Raw genomic sequence first — 27,593 nt, 5'->3', positions numbered from 1 at the left:
AGGGTTGACTTACAAGAACGGCTAAACAAGTTAGGCCTTTATTCATTAGTCTTTAGAAGAATGAGGGGCGATCATATTGAAACGTACAAGATTCTGAGGGGGCTTGATAGGGTAGATGTTAAGATGTTTCCACTAGTGGGGGAAATTTCAAACTAGGGGACATAGTTACAGAATAATGGGACACTCATTTAAGACTGAGATGCAAAGGAATTTTTTCTCTGAGGGTAGTGAATGTCTGGAATTCTCTACCTGAGAGAGTTGTGGAGGCTAGATCACTGAAATTATTTAATGAGGAAGTAGATAGATTTTTGAAATATCGGGGAGTTGAGGGCTATGAGGAGCTGGCACAAAAGAGGAGTTGAGGCCTGGGACAGATCAGCCGTGATCTTATTGAATGGTGGGGCAGAATGGCCTACTCCTGTTCCTATTTCTTATCAACACGAAAGGATATTTAGGAAATGCTTCATAATTGAAGACAAAAGATCATTCTTGAGAATAATGATTGGGTGCCAGTCATTAACATTTTAACTTGGTCTCCTATTTTGAGCTATGCTAGAGGAGAGCCAGAGGATCTTAAACTATTGAAAATCTTGCAATCACATGATATTTATAATGAGAGTAAGAACACCTGCCATACACAGGTGGACAATTTGGTTTAAACTGCTAGATTTTCCTGTTTTGGGGGTAATAACTATTGTTTATTCCTGCCTTTTCATAGCTGTGCAGCTGAACTGAACTTGGTTGTGTACAAGTGAAATAAACCTGTGTCCCATCACTCCCTGGTGTCGTGTATTGCTATTTTGTTAAGTACAGCACTATGCTATCCATGTGATTTGTTATAGCGAAATGTGTTCTACTTGTGCAAACCTTGAGCACAATGCTCTTTTTTCAGCTCTGCATTCAGAACAGTCCTCAGGAAGCTCGTAACATGCTTCTGCAGAACCCACAACTGGCATATGCGCTCTTGCAGGCACAGGTGGTCATGAGAATTGTGGATCCTGAAATTGCCATGGTGAGTGTATGCTTTTGAAAACACTCCTTCCAACCACAACACACATTCAGAATTTTGTTGTCCGAATCATGTAAGAGTGCATGCGCGAGAAAATTTTGTGATGAGCAGTTAACATCAAGACTTTACAGTGCAATGGGAGGATTTTAAGTGCAAGACCTTTTCGATTTATTCCTACAGTTTCTGTTGATCGGTTTCTGACTGTGTTGGGGATCTATTACAAGGAAATAAAAAGCTGATGATGATCAGTACTGAAATGCTTTGTTCTTTTCAGAAAATGTTACATCGACCAGCCAACGTGACGCCACTGATTTCCTCTGGCCAACCTGCAGCAGGCCCAAATGTCCCACCAGTTCAAGCTGCTCCTCCAGTCTCCCAGCCACAGCCTATGGTAGGTTCCATTGGTTCAGACACCCAAATGAACCATTATTTTGCACACAGCCTATGCATGTAATACTTGAATTTAACGTTTGACCTATTATTTGTTGCTCAGCCGATGTGATGTTCATGTTAACTTGTGGAATTCAGTACCCCAATTACTCTTCAAAACCCCAAAGGTCAATTTGACAAAAATGGAATTTGACTTATTCACTCTCCCTAAGCCAGTGATCTTGTGATGATGCAGATTCTTGTTTGCACTAATAGCTCCTTAGGATGTTTTGAAAAATTGTAAGTGAAATTGTCTCCAAATTTCTAACTTCATCTTCTGGTGCCAGGAGTCCTCTAGCACCAGGCCTGAATGGCCATTCTTTACATGTAGTCAACCATGGTGGTCATTATACTCAAACCTGTTCTTGCTCTGATCCCTCATTTAGTTTTCAGCAGGATTCACTGCATAGCAGTTGAGGGCCAGAATCTTTTTGGGGTTTTTGTGTTTGTGTTCTTCCCCTCCCTAGCCCCTGGGGCTAATTGCAATACCCTTATTGTTGCTTTAGCTAACTCAACTTAGACCTGGAATTGAACTGGGGACCTTTACCATGCAGTTTATTTTGAATTTTTGATGCACTCGTACATAAAATTAACAGAAGCTGGACTTCAGTTTAATGGAAGTGCGTCACAGGGGTCAAAATATTTCTTATTCCGAGGGCTCTCCTTGAGGTTTTCTCGAGGGCTACTTTTTGATTTTTGAGGGCTACATTTGGTTTTCAGGGGCTCCTTTTTCACTCTCACTAATTAACTATTAGATCATGCAGTCATGTAGTAACATTGCCTTCTGCATTTGTGTTGACCTATGGGGTATTTGAACCCTCAGAAGCAGAATTAGAATAATTTATCAATATCCCAAATAATCATCACCCCCTACATTAAAGCCACAACACACAAGGAAAGCATTATTTTCCTCGGCACCACGGTATTTAAATAAAAGTAAAATATAGCAGATGCTGGAGATCTGAAATAAAAACAAAGTTTTAGAAAAGCTTAGCAGATCTGGCAGCATCTGTGGAGAGTTAACATTTCGAGCCCAATGTTACTCTTCTTCGGAACTGAACTCAGTTGAGTTTTTCCAGTACTTTGTTTTTATTATCAGTGTGTATCATGTTTGCAGGCACTGCACCTCAAGTAATTCACAGTAGGTGAAACACTCGTCACATTAGTGCTCCATTCATGCCATGAAAAACATTAAATGCTCTTCACTCTGCTGTACCCAAGCTTGGGACTGCTTGATATTGCTTAACCATATCAAAATGCTGTACCCCAATCCTAAAAGCCCAAATAAATAAATGGGAAGGTGATTAATTTCTGAAGAAATACATAACTTGTACAATCAAAAAAATCTTAACCTAATCTGTTGGCTATAATGCTTTCATTGGATCATACTCATTTCATTAAAAACCTAATAGCCCAGCCTTCCCAGAATCTCAAACAACAGCCAGTAAAATTGACCCTTATATTTAATTAACAAGTTGTTAAAAACAATTAAGGCAGATGCAAAGATGCAGCCATCTCAAAGTATGAGCAGCACAACTCATAGATATCCTGTTGCAGTGGTATGCTGACTGCAAGGATTTGGGAAATCGCTCAAATGGGTATCCAAATGCAATAATAGAAAACACAGAAATGTGCATGTCACTGTGAACTTAGCAGAAAAAACACTCAAAATGATGTATTCCTATTTTTAAAGTTTCCCTGTGAGATCATATTTGAGTTCAAAACTGATTCACTAACTCAGTAGTTTTGATGATTGGTTGTTAGAGTTTTCCAGCTCTTGTTTCCAGTTTTCCACTTTGTGATTGGAAGTTGTAGCTGTCATATTTGTATCTGATGAAACATCTCAGTTTTCGTGGATGTTACAAAAAGGAATATAGTTCACAGCATACCTACTTTGGGAACCGCCTCTCCCATCCAGCAGCCAATCCCTTGCTGCCACTTTTCCCCCGCCCCCATCGCTACAGTTGCTCCTTTGCTGCCTCTTCCCTCACCCCTTACTGCAGCTGCTTCCTTGCCGCACCTTCCTCCACAAGTGAGCCTATCAGCAGCAAGCATGGGAGAGGAACAGCCAGTGATTGGAGGAGCAGCTCCTCACAGAATCTGTCACTTCCACCTAAGGGGGTGACTTTTCTCTGACTGGTCACTCCTGTGATTAAATTTCCCGGGTGTTTTGGTGGTGAATATGCCTGCCACCCTGTGTATTTTGAATGCTGGTCCATCAGCATCCTGGACCTTTATGTGCATGGGTCATTGAAGTTGTCAGGATGAGTTGAGAGAATGGTTAATAAAGCACACAACATCTTACGCCTTATTAATAAGGGAATAGAGTATAAGAGCCAAGGAGGTTATGTTTGCTTGTATAAAACACTGGTTTGGCCTCAACTGGAGCATTGCATACAGTTTTGGGCACCACACTTTAGGAAAAATGTGAAGACATTAGAGAAAGTACAGAAAAGATTCATGAGAATGGTTTCAGGGATGAGGAATTTCACTAACGTAGATAGATTGGAGAAGTTGGGACTGTATTCCTTGGAAAAGAGAAGGTTGAGAGGGGATTTGATAGCAGTATGGACAGAATAGATAGGGAAAAACTGTTCCCACTGATGGAAGGATTGAGAATGAGAGGGTATAGCTTTAAGGTATCGGCAAAAGAAGTAATGGAGAGATGAGAAACTTTTTCATGCAGCGAGTGGTTAAGATCTGGAATGTGCTGATTGAGGTAAGGTTCAGTTGAGGTATTCAAGAGGGAATTGGATTATTATCTGAAAAGGAAGAATGTGTAGGACTATGGGGAGGGAAGGTTGGGGAATGGCACAAGGTGAATTGCCGTTTGGGGAGCTGGCTTGGACACGATGGGCCAAATGGCCGCCTCCTGTGCTGTAACAATTCTGTGATTCTATGAAATGCTTGATGTAGGCATCCTGATATTAAATATTTGTTTCCTCATCTGAATCGCCAATGGAGTTTCATTATGATTATGTTTTGTGCTTAGCAGCCCACAATGTTGAAAAGCATCACACTTGTACCCGTTTGGTTCAGGTCTGTTCACTTAATAGTAAATCACAATGGATTGAGATTTGCTATTAGATGAACACACATTAGTGGGGAAAATGCTAGAGTAATTAAAATAGGTGTGGTAACAGAACACTTGGAAAGCATTAATGGATTAGACAAAGTCAGCATTGGTTTATGAAAGGGAAATCATGCTTAACTAACTTACCGGAGTTTTTTGAGGATGTAACTAGTAGAATATATAAGGGAGAAACAGGGGATGTGGTGCATTTGGATTTTAAGAAGGCTTTTGATAAGGTCCCTCATAAGAGGCTAGTGGGCAAAATTAAAGCACATGGGATCTGGGGGTAATATACTGGCATGGATTGAGAATTGGTTATAGACCGGAAACAGAGAGTGGGAATAAATGCGTCTTTTTCGGGATGGCAGGTGGTGACTAGTGGTGTACTGCAGGGATCAGTGCCTGGGCCCCAGCTAGTCACGATATATATAAATGATTTGGATGAGGAAACCAAATACAATATTTCCAAGTTTGCTGACGAGACAAAACTGGGCAGCGTTGTGAGGAGGATGCATGGAGGCTTCAGGGCGATTTAGACAAGTGTGTGTGTGTGAGCAAACACATGGCAGATGTAGTATAATGCGGATAAATGTAAAGTTATGTGCTTCGGTGTGGAAAACAGAAAGGCAGAGTATTATTTAAATGGTGACGTATTGGGAAATATGGATGTACAAAGGGATCTGGGTGTCCTTGTACACCAATCAATGAAAGTAAACAAGCAGGTGCAGCAAGCAATTAGGAAGGCAAATGGTATGTTGGCCTTCATTGCAAGAGGATTTGAGTTTAGAAGTAGGGATGTCTTACTGCAGTTATACAAGGCCTTCGTGAGACCACACCTGGAGTATTGCGTGCAGTTTTGGTCTCCCTACCTAAGAAAGGATATACTTGCCATAGAGGGAGCGCAGCGAAGGTTCACTAGGCTGAAAGCGGGGATGGCAGGACTGTCGTATGAGAAGAGATTGGTTCAACTGGACCTGTATTCCCTAGAGTTTAGAAGAATGAGAGGGGATCTGATTGAAACGTATAAAATTCTGACAGGGCTAGACAGACTGGATGCAGGGAGGATGTTTCCCCTTGTTGAGGAGCCTAGAACCAGGGGCCACAGTCTCAGGATACAGGGCAGGCCATTTAGGACTGAGATGAGGAAACACTTCTTCACTCAGAGGGTTGTCAACCTGTGTAATTCTGTATTACAGAAGATTGTGGAGGCTGGGTCACTGAGTGTATTCAAGAAAGAAATTGATAATTTTTTGGATATTAGGGGAACCAAGAGGTATGGAGAGAAAGCAAGAATATGGCATTGAGATAGAGGATCAGCCATGACCATATTGAATGGCGGAGCAGGCTTGAAGGACTGAATGGCCTACTGCTGCTCCTAATTTCTATGTTCTATGTTTCTATGTATCTGCTGAAAAGTAAATAGCTTATTTCTTTAAAAAAACATTAAGGGAAAAATAAAGAGAAACAGTATTCTGATCTGGAGTAGCTGCCAATTTTCAAAACTCCTTCAGCAATTGCATTTAGCATCCAATTGACCTCAGGGGTGTGTATTGTGAAACCAATAAGAATTTGTAGTTTTAGAACCTTCAATCAGATTAAACTCACCTTCATGTTGCTGGTAGAATATCAGCTTTGTGTATAACATGCCTGTTATTTTTAAGTGGTATCTACAATTTCTTGAAGAGGTATAGTTATGTCTCACCCGAGAGGACATTTTTGATATGTTAACCTTGAAGGTGAGGGTAGGCTGGCTATTTAACTAGAGTGGGCATGACAGCTAAACCAGATCTTTCTGAGGTCGCTGGATAGTAATCCAGATTAATTTTAAGGGAAATTGAGGATAGTTGTTGCACCTCTTCTGTTGGGCCATCTGAAATCCACTAACTCAGCTCTTGGACCTTCCAGGATAAAGTTGAGCTACTTGCAGACCTTTATAATCAGTAGTCATTATAAACCCAAAGAGTATTTATTAGGTGGATTCCATTGTGGCTATGTTTAAGATATCAAATAGCTTTATTAGTGGTGTAGGGATTTTTGGCAATTGCAGAACCATTGGAAACAGATTTACAACAATATTCTGCTCATACATAAATTTAAGGTCTGAGTGGTGTCATTGGGGATGCCATTTTAAAGTAGAGCCTGTCACCTCTCAATAGGGAGGCACAAACAAGTTAACCAAAGGTTGCAAAATGACAATTTTAGAGGGTTTGTATATTTTCCTGTTTAGTAATTCATTACTGAAAAATTGTCCCTACTTATGAAAAATACATACGTACTCAGAAGGCAAGGATAAATGATGACTTCCAATTTAGGGAACGCTACAAGGAAGCAGCTGATTTCACCAGGATGTTGCCTGGGATGAAACATTTAAGTTATGAAGAGAGGTTGGATAGACTTGGGTTGTTTTCGTTGGAGCAGAGAAGACTGAGGGGCGACTTGATCGAGGTGTACAAGATTATGAGGGGCATGGACAGGGTGGATAGAGAGCAGCTATTCCCCTTAGTTGAAGGGTCAGTCACAAGTGGGCATAAGTTCAAGGTGAGGGGCAAGAGGTTTAGGGAGGGATGTGAGGAAAAACTTTTTTTTACCCAGAGAGTGGTGATGGCCTGGAATGCGCTGCCTGGGAGGGTGGTGGAGGCTGGTTGCCTCACATCCTTTAAAAAGTACCTGGATGAGCACTTGGCACATCATAACATTCAAGGTTATGGGCCAAGTGCTGGTAAAGGGGATTAGGTAGGTAGGTCAGGTGTTTCTCACGTGTCGGTGCAGACTCGATGGGCCGAACAGCCTCTTCTGCACTGTGTGATTCTGTGATTGCACTAAGGTTAGGAACAGTAACAAAATAACTGTTTTGTAAACAGTACAATAACATGTTATTTTTTTGAGCATCAAGTGGCTCTTTCTATAAGTGTATAGATGTATAAGTTAACAAAAATGTGTTTAATTTGTGCTTTTTTTTTGCTCTCAATTAGAGTGGGATGCATGTGAATGGGGCTCCTTCTATGATGCAGCAACCTATGCAGCCTGCAGTGTCTGTTCCTGGGCCTGGACCAGTACAAGGACCAGGTGGACCAGTACCTGTGCCTGTGCCTGTGCCTGTGCCTGTGCCTGTGCCTGGACCTGGACCTGGACCGGGACCGGGACCAGTTGGACCTGGAGGTATGAAAAAATTTTAAATGTACTTTGTCGAACACTATTGACATGTTTTGTACTTCAAGCTATATTTTTAAAATACACAAATTTCCCAGAGGTTTGTCAGTACCGCCTCTGAGCAGAGAAATACCCTTGAGCCCATAGAGCCTCATGTCACAATCTTGGTATTTATGTTAGAATCACACCTGTATTTGCTTGGGTCTGGCAGGCACCAGACAAGTTTTGGATGCTGATCTGCCTTCTGCTCTGAGGAGAGTGGGAGTTACCTGGAGAACAAGTCAAGGCAAATTTCTTTCAATTTGCCCCAATTCCCCCACCCTGCAAAGAAAACTCCTATTTACCCTGAATATCCCTCTTACTATTGGGATTAATTCTAACGAGTTAATTCTAACGTTGTTAATGCTTTTATAAACAAATTTGCTTAGACTTTGGACTCTAGACTCACTCCCTGGCTACCCCTGATCACCTCTCACCTCCCCCACCCTCTGCACCACCACGAAACATGGCTGAAACCTTGGCCTGAATTTTTCAAATGGCGGGGTCTTGCTTCCTGCCATCTGAAGAGTCAGCAGGGAACACATCCATGCAGCCATTTCACACTCCGATGAGGAAGCCCTACCTTGGAGAGCTGCTGACCAACCTGATTGGCTGGTAGCTCTCCAGCCCCTGCAGTGACAGCGCTGCAGTGGACAGAAGAAGAAGAAGAAATGCAGGAGCACATCAGAGCCCAAGTCTGGGCACCGAAGACCCATGTAAATTCAAGGGTAGGTAGGGAGGGTGCCAAGGGGCGATCGGGGTGGGGAGGGAGGTCTGGAGGCCACTGGACCTTAAGGGCCGGAGGAGGGGTGCCTGACTTCAGAAGGGGTCTTCTGCCCGAGATGTAACTCTGTTCTTTTTTGGGCTTCCCCCACGGACGTTCAATCCTCCAGCCTTGAAATTGAAGCTGGGTGGGAAATGGCCCTTAAGTGGCCAATAATTGGCCATTGGCCGCTAAAGGGCCTCAATTGGGGCAAGAGCGGGCTTCCCGCCGGAGGCCATGTCTGCCCCAGTGTGAAATTGCTATGTGGTCCTGGCGGGCGGCAACATGGAAGGAATCCCGTTAATCAATTTCATGCCCCCTGCCTAAAAACCCGCCAGTGGGGGAGTGTAAAATTCTTGCCCTTGTTTTTGAAGCTTCTATGCCACATCTCAGTGAGCCTTACCTGACTTAAGACATAGGCTGGGTCCCTTAGTATCTGAGTGTCGTGTTAAAAGACTAACCTGGAAATTACAACATAAGAGTAGACTAATCAACCTTCAAGTCAGCTCCACCATTCAGTTAGACCATGTCTGACCTGTAACTCAGCTCTATTTTCCCACCTTTGCTCCATCGTCCCATGATGCACAAACATATGCTGGTGTCTGGTGTATGCAGTTCTCAGCTTTTCCTTCTTCATTTATTCATCGTGAAGCAACTATGTAAATTCATTGCTTTTATATTTAAAACACTTTATTCTGAACCTCGGTTCAGTAGTACAGTTGTAATACTCTGTCAACGTCACTAGGTGGTAACCAAATAATGTAGAACTTACTAATAGTGTGAACAATAACTTGTAGAAACCCAGTGTTGTAACAGTTTAATATATTACATAATTTAATTAAAAAATTAATTTATTCAATTACTTAATAAAATGTTAGCTGTGACTCAGTTGGGACTTTGGATTTGGAAGGTGCCCAGGGAAAGGAGGCTGTGACTGTGAGTGAGGCAGGTAAGGGGACCCAGAGGCCAGGAGTGTCAGCCTCTGCAATTGTCCAACAGGTTTGAGGTTCTCTCACCCTGTTTGGATGGGAGTGGGGGCTGCAGGGTGGATGAGTTGACTGACCATGGCACTGTGGTACAGGAAGCCATTCAAGTGGGGGGAGCAAAAAGGAATGTAGTAGTAATAGGGGACATATAGTGAGAGGGATTGACACTGTTCTCTGTAGCAAAGAGCAAGAGACCAGACAGCTGTGTTGTCTGCCCGGTGCCAGGATTCGGGACATTTGTTCAGGACTGGAGAGGAACTTAAAGTGGGAGGGGGAGGATCCAGTTGTCGTAGTCCATAATCTCTGGATTATTACCTGAGCCATGTGCAAATTGGCATAAAGCAAATAAGATTAGAGAAATGAATGCGTGGCTCAAAGACTGATGTGGAGAAGTGGGTTCTGGTTTGTGGGGCACTGGCACCAGTCCTGAGGAAAATGGGGGCTCGACCATTGGGACAGTCTACACCTGAACCATGCTGGGACTGATGTTCTAGCGAGCTGCATAACTAGCCAAATGGACAGGGCTTTAAACCAAATAGTGGGGGCAAGGGATCAAATTTGGGAAGATGTGGTAAGCCGAAGAATAGAGGCAAGGCAAAGGAGAAAGGTATTAACATGGGAAATGATAAACAGAAAGTTACAGAAAGGGACAGAGTGTACAAATCTAAGAGGAAATCAGATAAGGCCAGATGTTGCAAAAATAATAAAAGGACAAAATTAAAGGCTCTGTATCTAAATGTACGTAGCATTTGAAACAAAACAGATGAACTGATAGCGCAAATAGAAATAAATAAGCACTATCTGATAGCCATTAAAGAGACATGGCGGAAGGATAACATAGATTGGGACTTGAATGTCAACGGGTATGTGACATTTAGGAAGGGCAGGAAGCTAGGAAAAGATGGAGGGGTGGCTCTACTAATAAATGATGGTATTAGCGCATTAGAGAGAGATGACCTAAGTTCAGGAAACCAGAATGTAGAAGCAGTTTGGGGTTAGATGAGAAATGATAAAGGCAAAAAGTCACTTGTGGGAGTGGTGTACAGGCCCCCTAATTGTAACTACATGGTAGGACAGAGTATAAAGGAAGAGAAAATGAGACCTTTTCAGAAAGGTACAGCGATAATCATGGGGGATTTTAATCTGCAGATGGGCTGGAAAAATCAGATGGGCAAAGGTAGCCTAGATGAGGAGTTCATAGAATGTTTTTGGGATAGTTTCTTGATACAGCACATTCTGGAACCAACCAGAGAGCAGGCTATACTAGACCTGGCACAGTGCAACGAGGTGGGATTAATTGATAACCTCAGAATGAAGGCTTCCCTGGCTAGCAGCCATCATAATATGATTGAATTTTACACTCAGTTTGAGGGAGAGAAGAATGGGCCCAAGACTAGTATTTTAAACTTAAATAAGAGCAATTATGAGGGCAAGAAAGCAGAGCTAGCTAGAGTGAACTGGCAAATGAGGTTAAGGGACAGGCCCATAGAGATGCAGTGGCAGACTTTTAAAGGGATATTTAAGAATACACAGAATAGATACATTCCAATGAGAAAGATAACTTCCAAGGAGAGAACCTACCATCCGTGGTTAACTAAAAAAGTTAAAGACAGTATCAAACTTAAAAGAAAAGGCATATAATTGTACAAAGATTGGTGGCAGGTCAGAAGATTGGACAGAATATAAAGAACAGCAAAGAATGACAAAAGGATTAATAAGGAGGGAAAATTAGAGTACAAGAGAAAATAAAAAGGAAATATAAAGATGAATAGTAAGAAAGTGAGAAATAAGATAGTAAGAAAAAAGAAGAGAGTTAACAAAGCGAGCGTTGGCCCTATAGAAAGTAAGTCTGGGGAATTAGTAATGGAAAGTAAGGAGATGGCTGATGAATTGAACAGGTCTTTTGCATCAGTTTTCACTATAGAGCAACATCTCAGAAATAGCTGTAAATCAGGAATGGAAGGGAGGAAGGAACTCAAAGTTACAATCACCAGAGAAGTGGTATTGAGCAAATTGTTGGAGCTGACAAACCCCCAGCTCCTGATGGACTTCATCCTAGGGTTTTGAAAGATGTGGCTTGTGAAATAGTTGATGTGTTGGTTTTAATCTTCCAAAGGATTTGGGGAAGGTTCCATTGGATTTGAAAACAGCAAATGTAACTCCTTTATTCAAAAAGGGAGGGAGATAGAAAGCAGGAAACTTCAAGCTTGTGAGCTTAACATCTATCATAGGGAAAATGTTAGGTATTATTAAAGATGTTCTAGCAGGGCAGTTAGAAAAGTTTAAAGCAATCAGGCAGAGTCAGCATGGTTTTGTGAAAGGAAAATCATGTTTAACCAATTTATTGGAGTTCTTTGAAGAAGTCACATGTGCTGCAGATAAAGATGGATGTACAATACTTAGATTTCCAGAAGGCATTTGATAAGGTGCCACAACAAAGGTTATTGCAGAAAATAAAAGTCCATGGTGTAGGGGGAAACATATTGGCATGGATAGAAGATTGGCTTGCTAACAGGAAACAGAGTAGCCATAAATGGGTCATTTTCTGGTTGGCAAGATGTGCCACAGGGATCAGTGCTGGGGCCTCAACCCTTTACACTTTATATAGCTGACTTGGATGAAGGAGCAGATGGTACAGTTTCTAAATTTGCTGACGGCATAAAGATAGGTAGGAAAGTAAGTTGTGAAAAGGACACAAGGAGGCTACAAAGTGACATTGATAGGTTAAGTGAGTGGGCAAAGATCTGGCAAATGGAGTATAATGTGAGCAAATGTGATGGCAGGAAAGATAAAAGGAAACGTATTATCTAAATGGTGGAAGCTTGCAGGGCTCTGAGATTCAGAGGGATCTGGGTGGCCTAGTGCATGAATCACTAAAGGCTAGTATGCAGGTACAGCAAGTAATTAGGAAAGCTAATAGAATGTTATTATTTATTGCGAGGGGAATTGAAAAGTATGGAGGTTATGCTTCAGTTCTACAGGGCACTGGTGAGACCACATCTGGAGTATGTGTATAGCATTGGTCTCCTTATTTAAGGAAAGATGTAAATGTGTTAAAAGCAATTCAGAGAAGGGTTAGAACAAAAACACCTGGAAAAACTCAGCAGGTCTGCTAGCATCTGCGGAGAGGGATACAGTTGACGTTTCGAGTCCATACGACCCATCATCAGAACTAAGACATACAGAAATGAGGTGAAATATAAGCTGGTAGAGAGGTGTGGGACAGGTAGAGCTCGATAGGGGGCCAGTGATAGGTGGAGGCCAAGAAGAGACTGCCAAAGATGTCATAGACAAAAACACAAAGGGGTGTTGACGGTGGTGATATTATCTAAAGGATGTGCTAATGGGGACATTAAGGGTAGCAAGCAGGACAAGCTAGTGGCAGACGTCCCCATTAGCACATCCTTTAGATAATATCACCACCGTCAACACCCCTTTGTCCTTTTGTCTATGATATCTTTGGCAGTCTCTTCTTGGCCTCCACCTATCACTGGCCCCCTATCGAGCTCTACCTGTCCCACCCCCCTCTACCAACTTATATTTCATCTCATTTCTATATATCTTAGTTCTGATGAAGGGTCATACGGACTCGAAATGTCAACTGTATCCCTCTCTGCAGATGCTGTCAGAACTGCTGAGTTTTTCCAGGTATTTTTGTTTTTGTTCTAGATTTCCAGCATCTGCAGTATTTTGCTTTTATCAGAGAAGGTTTACTTGCCTAATACCTAGAATGGACATGTTGTCTTATGAGAAAAGGTTGAACAGCTTAGACTTGTATCCACTGGAGTTTAGAAGAGTAAGAGGTGACTTGATTGAAACATATAAGATCTTAAGGGGTCTTAACAGGGTGGATGTGGAGAGGATGTGTCCTCTTGTGGGAGAATCTAGAACTAGGGGGTCACTGTTTAAAAATAAGGGGTCGCTCATTTAAGACAGAGATGAGGAGAATTTTTTTCTCTGAGGGTCATGGGTCTTTGGAACTCTCTTCATCAAAAGGCACTGGAAGCAGGGTCTTTGAATATTTTTAAGACAGAGCTAGATAGGTTCTTGTTTAACAAGGGGGTGAAAGGATATCGGGGATAGGCGAGAAGTTGCAATCAGACCAGCCATGATCTTATTGAATGGTGGAGCAGGCTTGAAGGCCGAGTGGCCTACTCCTGCTGCTGGTTCGTATGTTTGCATTCATCTCTGAATCACAAGGTTCTGGGTTCAAGTCCCATTCCAGCCCACACCAGGCTGACACTCTAGTGCAGTATTTAGGGAACATAGCATTCTTGGAGGTGACCTGTTTTAGATAATACGTTAAAACTGTGGCCCCCATCTGCCTGCTCAGGTGGATGTAAAGACCCAATGGCACTATTTCAAAGAAGAGTAGCAGAGTTATCCCTGCTGTCTTGGCCAATGTTTATCCCTCAGTCAACATCACACGAAAACAGTTTATCTGGTCATTATTACATTGCTGTTTGTGGGAGTTTGCTGATAGCAAATTAATTGCCATGTTTCCTATGGCATAACAGTGACTACGTTTCAGAAAGTATTTCATTGGTGCTTTGAGACGTCCGGTGGTCGTGAAAAGCTCCATGTAAACTTTAGATTTTAAAAAAAAAGTAGTAAAATAGGCTATTTTCAGCTGGTTTAGCCATATCTTCAGTTCTCATTGATTTGTGTATTATTAGCAGACTTGAAAAAATGGAAAGTCTATGGGAAGTTTTTTTTCTGTTCAAAGCACTTCACTCATCTATCAGTGGCATGCAATGCTAATCCCATTGAAATATAAGGGATCAATGGGAGGGCTTTTCATTTGTATGAGTCCCTGAGGTTCCCAGGATAAAATGAGGCATCTTAGACACTGACCTATCACCAAGGGTGCGGTTAGTGCTCGTTCCCTCAAGACATTGTTAACAGCCCTTATAACCCTTTTGCTAACAAAACAGGTCGGTAGCTAAGGCCACTCACTCCCTGCCAATTGCTCTTCCCTGATGGGCCTCTAGATGCACTGTTCTGGAGGCTGGAATGCCTCATCTCAGTGAGTATGCCTGACTCAAAACCTACATTAGGTCTCTTATTGATCAGGAAAAATGTCACAGCATTATACTTTGTTATACTGTTCTGTGTTACACTATGTCTTGTCATGTTGTGCCAGATGGGGGGAGGAGAGCTTCTGCATTCTTAGTGAGGAAAGTTTGGACTTGGCCTGATAAGATGACTTGGAATCATCTTACTCCAGGAAGTTCATGATCTATTAAGTATTACTTTGTTGAAATAAGATGCACCATCTGGACTTTACATCCCCCTTTAACATGTGGTGAAGCTCTAGTCTTTAATATTTTATAATGCTAATAGGTATATTGATTGTTGCTTGTTTAAAAAAGTGTACAACACGGTTTCATCAGATTTTGCATTTATTTCTCAACAACTGCAACAACTTTTATGTATATAGCACCTTTAACGAAATGAAATGTCACAAGATGTTTCACAGGAGCATTATAAAACAAAGTATTACACCAAGCCACAAAAGGAGATATCAGGTCAGATGACCAAAACCTTGGCTAAAGCAATAGGTTTTAAGAAGTGTCTTGAAAGAGGAAAGTGAGGTAGAGAGGTGGAAAGATGTAGGGAGAGAATTCCAGAGCTTGGGGCCTAGGCAACTGAAGGCACAGCCCCAATGGTGAATCAACTATAATTGGGAATGCACAAGAGGCCAGAATTAGGGGAAGCACAGATATGCCGGAGGGTTGCGAGTCTGGAGGAGATTACAGAGATGGGGAGGGGCGAGGCCATGGAGAGATTTGAAAACAAGGATCAGAATTTTAAAATCACGACATTACTTGACCAAGAAGCAATGTAGGTCAGCAAGGACAGGGGTGATAGGGGAACAGGACTTGCTTCCAGTTAAGATAGCAGTGTTGTGGATGACCTCAAAGTTATGGAGGATAGAATGTGGGAGACCAGCCAGGAGTGCATTGGCATAGTCAAATCTAGAGGTAATGAAGGCATGAATTCGGGTTTCGACAGCAGATAAGCTGAGACGGAGGCGAATTTGAGCGAAGTTACGGAGGTGGAAATAGGCAGTTTTAGTAATGCCACAAATGTCGTTACAATCTCCGTAGACATCGATAACTTTAAAAAAGAAATTTAAACACTCAGTTTATAGCTGAAAGGATGACATGACAAGATTTCGTCTTTTAGGACTTTTACTGTAACAGAAGACTAAAAGCACGATTGACTAAATCTTTGTAGACAACTTGTTCTGTTTTGCAGTTTTTTCTTCTAGCCCAACCGCAAACACACTTCACAGGTATACTTTGCACTGTTCTTAAAGTAGATATTCAATTCTCCCAGAACCAGTCCAAAGGGATCCTTGGCTCCAGAGGGTTTACTTCTGCTCTTTTCCTATCTTAGCCTGGGAACTTTTAATCCCAGAACTGCCTTTCACAGTGAGGTTTTTTCCCCAGAGATCCTTCCTCTGATGCAAGCTAGGCGAATCTTCCAGCCACGTTTTAATGGCTCATGATTTTGGTCTTTTCAATCTGAGCGCAAGCTCCCATGTGCATTCCTGCATGGTGAACCACAGCTTCTTGCTGCCTATAGCTGCTCTCCTTCTCCTGGACCCTGGCAGGCTAACTTATCTGTGAGTTTTCAAGGATATATTCAAAACCCTTCTGCTCTCAAAGCCCATCTCTATGGCAACGTGAATCAAATGGGCCTTGTATCCACATAGAAATGATGATTAGTTACCTTGAACCCCCAGCTTTCTTTTATCTTGGATGTAAATGGACAGTTTAAAGCACAACTGTTTGCAACTTGACATTCTCAACACTTTTCCCGGATTGTGGAGACTCAGTCTATCCACTGTTAGCACACAGGATGCTGCCATTGTCTTCAAGTTGAAACACTTGCACCTTCTTTGTATTTAAACAATCTGGGCCCTGGGCTGTATTTAATTTTTAACAATCAAAGCACCCAGGCTTGCTGTCAGGCAGACTTCAGAACAAGTTGCATGAGTCCTTCATTTTACCTTAAAGACATAGTCTCAAAACATAACAATCATATATTGTTACAGTTATGAGGTTTGAGGTTAGAAGCTCATTAAGTCATTAAATTCTTGACCTGAAGTTTACTGACCCAGAATAACATCAAACAGCAGTCAAGGATCTTGTATGGTGCATAGACAATGGAGAATAATCATTTTTTCCCTTGAGAGCAATTGGATTCAGCGCAGATCAATAGGGCTGAAATGCCCTCTCTTAACTGGTGCTGAAACTTTCAATAAAACCTTAACCTAGTGAATTGGTGTCATACTTAAATTGCCAGTGTCATACAAGAAAAAGTAGGATTGATGATGCATTACAGGATGTTGTTCTGATTGTCTGATCACTTTTTAGGGGATAATGTAGAAGAGGCTTGACCCTGCATCTAACATATGCAATAACTAATTTTAACTTCAAACATACAAATTTATTTGCTACAGGAAACATGCAGCCTCAGATGGGTCTTCCTCCCTCAGGACCGGTGCCAATGGATAGAGGACAAGGTACCTGTTTTGTTGTGCTCTGGATTGTTAAAATTTGTCGATTGTGCTTTGAAGTGACAGTGTGCACTTTATTTGTTTCAGTGATCAATCAAAGCTATTTAATTTTAAAGAAGTGCCTTTATTAGTGAGAGGGCTTGTGTTCCAATTGTAGGAATGAGTAGCAACTGAAGCCCTGTTCTGGATGAAAAGTAATCCTTTCTGTAAATGTACCGGTCAATGCAGTAGAACCAAAGCCATAGATCTCTCCTGATTGTTTTCCTTCCCTTTATTTCAAAGTATCTTCCAAATCACTTTCCCTGTAGTTCACTGGACACCTCTCCCCACATTGCCTCCAAAGGGATGTTGTAATAAAATTGAAAATGTGATATGCCTAGCATGTCCTTGGTTCCTGTTCATGGAAGCGCAAAATTTTCTTGTTCTTCATTTTGTGTTGGTGCGCACCTTTACTGCCTCTCTCTTTCACTGAGTTGGACAGAAGGTGCAGTGTTGTGGGGATTAAGGGACATCAGTCTTAAGCTGCTCGTACACATTTTCTAAGCAGCAGAATCCTGGAACAAACCAGCCTCCCACTGACTTTTATCAGTATGTAGTGTTGGTGAGATTAAGGAGCTGTTGGGCTGAAAAATGACTGAAGAGTCATCCCTAAAGCAGAAATAAGTCTCTAACATTGGGAGTGCCCTGCTGTGACGTGGGCTCACACTATCCATGTTCCATTTAACCAAGCCTCCGAATGAGGAAGATGTTTTTCTTCCTTTACCTGAACTGGATTCTAACCCAGAGCTCAGGACCCAAGGACATTATATCAGCCATATTCTCCAATGAGAAATTTTAATTTGCTCGACTGTATTCTAAAAACCTTACTTATTTTGAAGTACAGTCCGATGTAGATGCATTACAAAAAAATGATTTGTCTCTTTAGGCACAGGAATATGTGGCGTCCTAAATGTAATCATACAGTTCTTGAATTGATTAAGAGTTGTAGACGGTTCTAGTGATGATGTGTAGAATGACCTTTTTAGCAGATTCTGTGTGTTATATGCATTATTGTAACCTTTCTGTTCCTCATTTTTCATTTTAAGTTCAGGAGCACTGTTATCTCAAGACACTATTTGTTTTTTAATTTTTATTTTAATGGCCTTTTCCTTGTATTTAATTAGACTACAGTAAACCACAAGTAGAGCTAGTGAGCAAACACTGGTGAATAATTACACCAAAGTAAACCTGTGCAATGTATTTCTATCTGATTAATAGCTTGCAGGTTTTCTTTGGATTGTGGGTGATTCAGATGTGTAGTTGTCTATTACATGATTAACTTAAATTGGGTAATACACTAGGATAATTAATTTTTATCTTAGAAAAATGTCAGTGTTTGTATTTGGGCATCTGAAAACAGTTGATTGCTAACATATTAGGCCTTTGGTATCTTGAGAAATTCAATTACTCACATTTTCTCTGGCCCAGTGATCTGTATTTTGCACCGGCTTCAAGTTTGACATGTAATATATGAATTATATAATTCTTTCTTTATTAAATACTTTGAAATATTTCCTACCAAATTTCTTGTCAATGGACAGTATTCAAAGGGCAGCAATAATATTGAGTGTAGTTTCTATCTTCCTTGAGGTTTACTAAGGAGTTCTCTCTAAGGTGAACTGCTGTAGATAATTTCTGATGGCTTTCAATGGTACATGCTTTTTGGCACAGGTGTTTGCCAATAAATCTTGTTTTCCAAATTAAATTATCCAGACTTTTAACTTGTTGGAACAACAGAAATTCTAGTCAAACACTTATGCTTGATATTAGCTCTTGCATTATGTGGATTTTGCTATGTGTCCCTTGTTATTTCCTTGTTTCTCTTTTTGAATTCCTTTTGCCTGCAGGTTTAATTAGTAAACTTTTGTTTGCTCACCTACTCTTTCCAACCTTCATATTGTTTATTTTTTCATGTGATGATCATCATGGGGTCCTTTTTCCTTGCTATTAGCGATGGATTTCCTTAACACTAATATTCTCCCTTTCTTTCTCCCTTCCCCTAAGAAAAATTTTTCCTGTTACAGCAGCCCCATGTTAGAATGCTTTTGGATATACCATCCATTTTCCTGGCACACCAAGTGACACTGTCCATTAAAGTGTCAATTATAGCTTGTAGTGCTATCACCAGAACCCTTCCAGGGAGAGTGTTCTAAGGAAGGGGTATTGCATGTGCTTCTGTTACTTTTAATGCACAAACCTGAATGTTATGAAGGACAGGTTATCCACTGCACTATTCTTTATCTCGTGTTCTCACAGGAAATATGCACTCACCTGTGGCCTCCGCAGGGACTGCACAGATCGAGAGAGGACAAGGTACTAGTCTGATTGAATTTTTAACCTCTGATCTTGCAACTAACCTGTAACAGAGAGGTATAACCCTTGACCTTTACTGGGTTGCTTTCACGTTGAGAGATGTTAATTTTTGTTGGATGAGATGTAAGGGTTAAACTTTTAAAATGTGGAATGTATTTCCTGTTGCAGATTTGAGGTCAGAGGTTAAATAGTTGTTGGAGTTTTACTGTGATGCACCAAAGTGTAATAAATTTGCCCGAAATGTAGTCCATTGGTTACAATATATAATATTACAGTTTCTCAGGACAAAGCTCCAGTGACCAAAAAGCATGAGGAATGTGGCAGCAATGCAAGGACTTTAGTTGATGTCTTATGTCAGGCAGTTCATAATATGTAGCAGTGGGGTGACCACCATATTGACTTTTAAGTCTTTATAGGGGGACATTTAACTAGATTGCAAGTAGATAAGTAAGGCTACATAATTGACTTTCATACCAATATTTTTCACCAATTTAGTAGCAACATAATGTTGTGAAATGTTAAGGTGTCATAGAGTTTTGGGGGTCATTAGCTAACAGGAAACAAAGTGTATGCATAAATGGGTCATTTTCAGGTTGGTAAGATGTAACGAGTGGAGTGGCACAGGGAGCAGTGCTGGGTCTCAGTAATTTACAACTTGTAATCAGTGACTGGGATGAAGGGACCGAATGTATGGTTGCTAAATTTTCTGATGACATGTAGGTAGGACAGTAAGTTGTGAAGAGGACATAAGGCACCTGCAAAGGGATATAGATAGGTTAAGTGAGTGGGCAAATAAATTGGCAGATGGAGTATAATATAGGCAAATGTGAACTTGTCCTTTTTGTGCCCGGAAGAATAGAAAAGTAATATAGTGTTTAAATGGAGAGAGATTGCAAAACCCTGTGGATAGAGGGATCGGGGTGTTCTGGTACATGAATCACTAAAATTTAGTATGCAAACATGGCAAGCGATTAGGAAGGAGTGAGTGATTTAGGAAGGCAAATGGAATGTTGTTGTTTATTGCAAGGGGAATGGAATATAAAAGTAAGGAAGTTTTGCTACAGTTGTACAGGGCATTAGTAAGTACTATCTGCAGTTTTTGGACCCTTATTTAAGAAAGGACATAATTGCATTAGGAGCAGTTCAGAGAAGGTTTACTTGACTGATACTTGGGATAAAGGGCTTATCTTATGACGAAAGGTTAGACAGGTTGGGCCTGTATCCATTGGAATCTAGAAGAATGAGGAACAAATAAGATCCTGAGGAGACTTGACAGGATGGATGCTGAAGGGATGTTTCCCCTTGTGGGGCACAGTTTTAAAAATAAGGACGGTCCAATTTAAGAATTTTCTCAAAAGGTCGTGAACCTGTGGAACTCTCTTCCCCAGAGAGAGGTGGAAGCAGGATGTTTGAATACATTTAAGGCAGAGTTAGATTCTTGACTAACAAGGGAGTCAAAAGTTGTTGGGGATAGGCAGGAAAGTGAAATTGAGGCCACAATCAGATCAGACGTAATCTTATCAAATGCAAAGCAGGCTCGAGGAAGTGTATGGCCTACTTCTGCTTCTAATTTGTATGCTCGTACATTTATTCAAAAGTTTTTCTTGCTTGAAAAGTTGTACCTTCCTCGAATTGAAAATGGACTTTTAAAAATTACTTGACGGTTTAAGTATGTATGCATTTCTCTGCCCCCTCACTTTTCTGTTTTTCTGACAATATGCACCATGTTTTGGAGGGTTCTAGTCTACTGCTGAAAATTTCATGGAATGGGATATTTGGTCTTTAACTTCTCCCTGATTCTGTTCCTGGGAGAAACTTTCTAACCTCAGTTGAATGCTTCTTAGCATACCTGAATAGTTTTTCGTTACAGGTTTGAAGTGTTTTTTTTTGCTACATACCAGTGCTAGACTTGTTTGGTGTAAATCAGAGTTGAGCTTGAACTGACTGTGGAGTAGAATACAACTTATGCCTCCAGGGAATTGTGCCTCGCTTTATCTTGGTGCTGGCCTGAACTTCAGATTCAGACTGCATTTACACTGTAACTCGTTATTATGTGACGTGGAATTGCTTTGCTGTAATTCAATAATTATAGTGTAAATGCATCCAAAATGTGAGGTAAAATAAAAAGTTGACCAGGTAGGATATCTGATTCCCATCCGGTATATATCATAGAGTCCCTGCGAATGATACGATGTAGTACATCTCTTCTCTGCTACCTCTTTATGACCCATGCTCTACCTATTTTGGATTTGTTGAACTAGGATTACTGATACCAGATGTGCTTAGGACAGCAGTAAATTGGTTTTTATATAGTATCTTTAAAAACAACCCAAAGTACCTCACAAAGGTGTAATAAAAAAAACAGGGCGTTGAACCAAAGTAAGAGATATTAGGAAAGGGCGTGGAGGATGTGGGAAAGAACCAAAATTTTGTCAAATTTGTGAATTTTAATGATACTTTTTTAAAAAAGAGTTTTATCAGAAGAGGTGTTTAGGGTGTGCTCCGAGTGACATTTTTTATTTATTCATTCACAGGATATGGGTGCCACTGGCAAGGACATCATTTTGTTGCACATCCCTAATTGTACGAGAAGGCAATGGCCACCTTAAACTGGTGCAGTCCACATGGTGATGTTACTCCCACAGGGCTGTTAGATAGGGAGTTCCAAGATTTTGGAGCATCAGCGATGCATGAATGATGATATATTTCCTGGTCAGGATTGTGAGAGACTTGGAGGTGGTTGGTCTTCTTATAAGCTTGTTGCCTTTATCCTTCCATGTAGGAAGAATCACAGGTTTCAGAGGTGCTGTTGAAGGAGCATTGGGGAGTTGCTGAAATGCATCCTATAGATGGTAAATATTGCAAATACAAATGCCAGTGCTGGAGGTAGTGAGTGTTGAGGGTGGTGACTGAGGTGCCAGCCAAATGGCTGCATTGTGCTGAATGATGTTGAGCTTCTTGAATGTTGTTGGAACTGCACTCGTCCAAACAAATGAAGAGTATTCCATCCCACTCCTGACTTCTAGCTTGTAGGTGGTGCAAAAATTTTGGAGACTTGGGAGGTAAGTTGCATTCCACAAAATACTCAGCCTCTAACCTGGTTCTGTAGTTGCAGCACTTAAGTGGCTGGAACTGTGAAGTTTCTGATCAATTTAGATTAAAAGAAGAGGCTTATAATGTTTCAAAGAATTGTTGTAAGCATGAGGATTGGGAATGTTTTAGAGACCAGCAAAGGGTGATCAAAAAGTTGATAAAAGAGGAAAAAACAGAATGAGAATAAACTAGCCAGGAATATAAAAACATACTGTAAGAGCTTTTACAAATAGTAAGAAGGAGACTAGCTAAACTAAACATTGGTGCCTTAGAGGCAGGAGAAATTATCATGGGGAATGAGGAAATGGCAGAGATTTTGAACAAATGTTTTGTCTGTCTTCACAGTGGAAGACATAATTTACTTACCAGAAATAGTTGATAACCAAGGAGCTAATAAAAGTGAGGAAATGTAGGTAATTAATATAAGTAAAGAAAAATAGGTAAACTTAAGGGACTAAAATCCAACAAATTCCCTGTGTTACAGACACTGCAACGCTTTTCCCACCTCTTGATTGACTGAAGACAGATGTGTTTTGAAAGAAAAGTTGTTTTATCCCGAGTGCTGTAACAGTTGAGAACACATTTCAGATTTTCTTGTAAATTTTAGAAAAAAAGATAAATGTTTATTATTCAATGCACAAATGTATTCACAACCACACCCACTCTCTCACACACAAACACACATACACACTCTCTAATGAAAAGGTTATGATTACAAAAAGGTCACATGCACTTAGGTCTTAAAAGTTCAAAGGTTCTCTGTCACTCTTGTCTTTCTCTGCCCCCCCGCCGAAACTTTGCTTTGGCTCCTTTTTGGGCCACTGAAGAATAGGGTCTGGAGCGTTAGGAAGACAAATTTTGTGGTTTATTGCTTGCAGGTTTCTCTTGTTTCACTGCAGTCGAGGTGCATTTGAACCCCTGTAGCGAAAATCTGGTTTGGTTCCTCAAATTGAGAGGCAAAAGCTGACCTGAATTCTCTTAACAGGTGATGGTTTTTAGGTAGGGTCCAGTTCTTTCATTGGTCTGGATCATTCTTCCTTGCTGCTCCAAAAAATGTGCCTTATTAAATGTCCTTATCTGAAACCTCGGGTGTAACTTTCTGATGTGGCAGGTGGGGGCACTAAACTTAGCGTGATGGAGAAAGTCATTTTCCCACCAGCAGGAAATTAGTTTGGAATTATATTCTCCTGATTTAGATCAGTGGAAACCCGACCCGCCTTTAATCTGCCAGGGAGGTGTCAGCTGTGGCTCAGTTCATAGCACCCTCGCCTTTGAATCAGAGGGTTGTGGGTTCATGTCCCACTCCCGGAAACCAAGAACTGTGATTGTACTCGAAAGAGTTGCAATCTGTGACTGTTGATAACTCGAAAGAGTTTAATCTGCCAGCAATGTCAGGAACCACATTTGCATCTCATGAATGCTTGTTAAAAGGCCAACTTGATGGAATTACATTCCTGCTCCAAATTAAGTGCCTTACCAGTGGATAAGTAGAATGGTCTGCTTCCGATTTGTATACAGGTGCGTACACCTGGCAACCTTCACTTCATCCACGACTTTGAGGTCCGTAGACATTGTATTCTCCTTCTTGAGGACCTCACATAACTTCACTCGAGTACCATTAACCAAGACTGGACAAGGGAGGCAGGCGAAATCTGGAATGTGGGTGAGGGAGGAGGTAGTCTGGAGAGAAGGCTGGACAGGGGAGGCAGGCTTACAGGTGAAGTGTGGGGAGAGTGTCCGGGGAAGTGGGTGGGGGGGAAGGAGGAGGGTGAGTCTTAGAGGGCAGGATTGGTCGGGTCCTGGGGGCGGGGGGAAACTCAGGGTACTGGTGATAGGAGGGAACAATCACGGTCAGAGGGAGGAGTAGTGTCAGTGGGATCCAGTAGGGTTGCAGTTCCAGGGTGAGAGTCTAGTAGTTGAAGGTCTCTTTGGTGGGTCACGAGGGGGAACAAGACAGGTGACTTGGATATCGAGAGGGGGCAAACATGGGGACGGTAACGGGTGTCGACTCTGAAGGGAGTAAAGGCATGTGAAGTTGGATCGTGATAGGTCCAGGGTAACAGGAGGTTCAAGGGTGACAGAGGGGAGAGGAATGGTGACATTGGGTGGGTCTATGGTGATGGAGGAATGTTGGTGGATGACAGGAGGGTAGGAGGTGGTGGAGTGAGTTTGAAAGGTCACCTGCACCACTTTTCCAAACTGACCTTGACCTCACAGTTTGTCAGTTAGTGAAACCCCTCAAGGTGGATGAAGTTCAGGTCAGCACAAGTAGCCGACTAAAGGGAGACCCTAATAATTATGAGGCAACTGGATGTCAAAGATGCTCACTTGTGTTCTCCTCTCTATGGTTAAGCCCACATTGCAGCAGGATTGTTCCTGACTTGTGGGTCTCATAACATCAAGATCCCAGCAAGGTGTGAAGCTGTTGTTTGTTCTGTGCCATTTGTTATCGGCTGCAACCAGAGGCAGGGATGAAGGGAGGGAGGGAGGTGGAATGCCTCCAAGGCGCACAGCTGATGGAGGGCAGCCAGCTTGCAACCCCAGACCGCTATCCTCCCATGTGAATGGTCATGGCTGACGAGGGATTGTTGCTAATGTTGATAATTTATAGGTGACAACTGATTTGATCTGATGTTTAACTATTCGATAAATCCCTAATTGTGATTATCTGATAAATCATTTGGTTCACACTAGACTCAACCATCAGGTAAGACTGAACACTTCAGATGGTAAATTCAAAAGATTTATTGACAATTATAAGTTAGAAAGGTAACAAGTTAATAAGTTAGAAAACAAAATTTCAATTAACAGTAAAAGGAAAAAGCTCAACTTAGCAACTAAACAGACTTCTCATGGCTTCCTTGGTTGATCAAGCCGAAGGCGTGAGGTGATGATAAACCCTCTGGTCCGTAGGACACTCAGTACGTGGATAGCATGCTCACAAAATGGCTTCTCGAAGCCTTCATTTTATACCCTCGACTTATAATATCTTAACCAATTATTGTTTGACAGTTAGGTTAATTTGAGATAACTTAACTGTCTGCTGATTTATAATTAGTCCCTAACACATGTGAGCATCTTCCCATACAGTAATGCAATGGGTCTACTCAGTGTTTCAGTATCTGATTTTTGTATAATACCTTATCCTTTACCCATCTTAATGTGACTTCCCCAAGGTCATGAAGGCTTCATTTCAGCACACCTCATCTTTCTATACTGGCTTGAGAATCATCATTTTACAATGTACAGTCTCATAATGTACAGTTAGTATATTTAAAATTAATTATGATTAATATTGTGTTATTATAAAACATTACAGACTTCCTGTTAGAGGTTAAATGTCCAGCCTTTACCAATGCATCTATTAATTAATTACTTATCCTTCAGCGCTCTCTCAATTGCGGCTTACTGCTTTGTTCAATCATTCCTGGTGGTTTCCAATCATGCAGTAACCAGTTAGTTTTCAAATGTCTCCTGGATTAGTTCAAAATGGCTTCTTGACCATATTAGCTTACTATATTAAATAATGTATTGAATCAGACTATGAAATTGTAAAGTCACACTAAAATTATTGATTTTAAAACTATCAACAGGATCATGTGGTTAGTCTTTCTATGCTGCCAAGGCAATATCTCTCAATAGAGTCTTGAGGGCAGTGGAGACAAGCGAAAAGGTGTCTGCCTGAGGCTATTTGCACATAGCTCTCATCACCCTGGTCAAAGAGTGATGTCTCCATATGCATTCATGTATGAAATGTGAGGAACACCCATCTCTGGTCCTCCAGGATGTCTTTTACCTGGAAGGGGTGGGGTGGGGATGCCATGTTTAGATGGAGGCCAGGTGAAGTGCTTAGCACTTGCCTGCTGGTGTTAAGATGGAGGGAAACCTGTAAAGGACATACTCATTTAATGTATCACTTCAACTCGTTCACACATCCACTGCAGTGTCGATGATGCAGGCTACAGGTAACCCTGCCTTGGTAATGGCTTTCATCCAGATGAGGAGAAGGAAGGCCTTTCGCCATTTGGTATAGGGCCATGAAGAGCAAGAGCCTGAGCAGCAAGAGGTAGTGGGGCCTCTATTGGGTCAAGAGGCTGGCGAACATGGACCACTGCAATGACGAACGTTGGCCCGACAATGAGTGTATCGCCGGCTGCGCTCTTGTCTAGAGATGAACAAAAGGTAATGCTGGAGGTGGCCTCGTATGTCCTGGGATGTGGTTGCTCACATCTGCAAGCTTCTCCAGTACAAGCTGCGGCCAAAAGGATTCTGGAGGAGTAATGCGGAGCTCCTAGCCTGCAATGAGTGAATGTGTCTCTGGGTGCCCTTCAAATATGGTGCCAGGACTTACAACCCCATGAGGTAACAGTGGGGTGGGCGACTTCCCGCCCAACCCACCATGAGATTCGCTGAGCTCCTTGCTGGCACATAATTAATGAGCTGAAAAACGGAAGATTGCGCATGTTCACTCACACTGCTGCCCAGTGGGAATCACACTGACTCTCCTCCAATACTGAAGCAGTCTGTGCCAATATTCAGCAAGACTTGGACAACATTCAGACTTGGGCTGATGAGTGGCAAGTAACATGCATGCCACAAAAGTGGCAGACAATGATTATCTGCAACGAGAGAGAATCTAACCATCTCCTCTTGACATTCAGTGACATTACCATTGCTGACTCCCCCATTGTCGACATCCTAGGGGTTACCATTGACCGGAAACTGAACTGGACCAGCCATATAAATAGCCTGGCTACAAAAGCAGGTTAGAAGTTGGAAATTCTGCGACGAGCAACTTGCGTCCTGACTCCCCAGCAGCACTGTGGCTGTACCTGTACCAGATGGGCTGCAGAAGTTCAAGATAGTGGCTCATCACCACCTTCTCGAGGGCAGTTAGAGATGGGCAACAAATGCTCACCTTGCCAGTAATGCTCATATCACAAGAAGTAATTTTTAAAAAAACATGGATGGATAAAGGGAAACCTGTAGATGGTGTGTACTCGGATTCCCAACAGTAATAAGGTGCCTCACAAAAGGTTAATACACAAAATAAATGTTCATGGAGTTGAGGGTATTATATTAGTCCAGTGACATTACCACTACACCGCCGGCTCCGCTAGGCTATGTTTGTACCAAGACTGTAATAAGGTCTGGAGCCAGGTATCCTGGCA

The 27,593-nt window shown here is 41.7% G+C and overlaps 1 protein-coding gene across 5 annotated transcripts in view; it reads left to right on the top strand.

Annotated features, from left to right (window-relative positions):
- cstf2 (cleavage stimulation factor, 3' pre-RNA, subunit 2) overlaps positions 1 to 27,593 on the top strand; it is an 81,928-nt gene that overhangs the window by 11,155 nt on the left and 43,180 nt on the right. For 2 of the 5 annotated variants that reach the window (XM_078547169.1, XM_078547166.1), the window contains exons 5-9: positions 893 to 1,012; positions 1,284 to 1,400; positions 7,484 to 7,670; positions 16,921 to 16,983; positions 19,273 to 19,329. In XM_078547169.1, coding sequence (XP_078403295.1) covers positions 893 to 1,012; positions 1,284 to 1,400; positions 7,484 to 7,670; positions 16,921 to 16,983; positions 19,273 to 19,329 — 544 coding nt within the window. Of the gene's footprint in view, positions 1 to 892; positions 1,013 to 1,283; positions 1,401 to 7,483; positions 7,671 to 16,899; positions 16,984 to 19,272; positions 19,330 to 27,593 lie in introns of all 5 variants that reach the window. The other 3 variants (XM_078547168.1, XM_078547170.1, XM_078547167.1) reach the window with 2 other exon arrangements.

Source organism: Cetorhinus maximus, chromosome 8 (assembly GCF_964194155.1).
Source record: "Cetorhinus maximus chromosome 8, sCetMax3.hap1.1, whole genome shotgun sequence".
In the NCBI taxonomy this organism is placed as follows: domain Eukaryota; kingdom Metazoa; phylum Chordata; class Chondrichthyes; order Lamniformes; family Cetorhinidae; genus Cetorhinus; species Cetorhinus maximus.
Note: the sequence above shows the minus strand (reverse complement) of the source record. Positions and strands in the feature narration are given on the sequence as shown.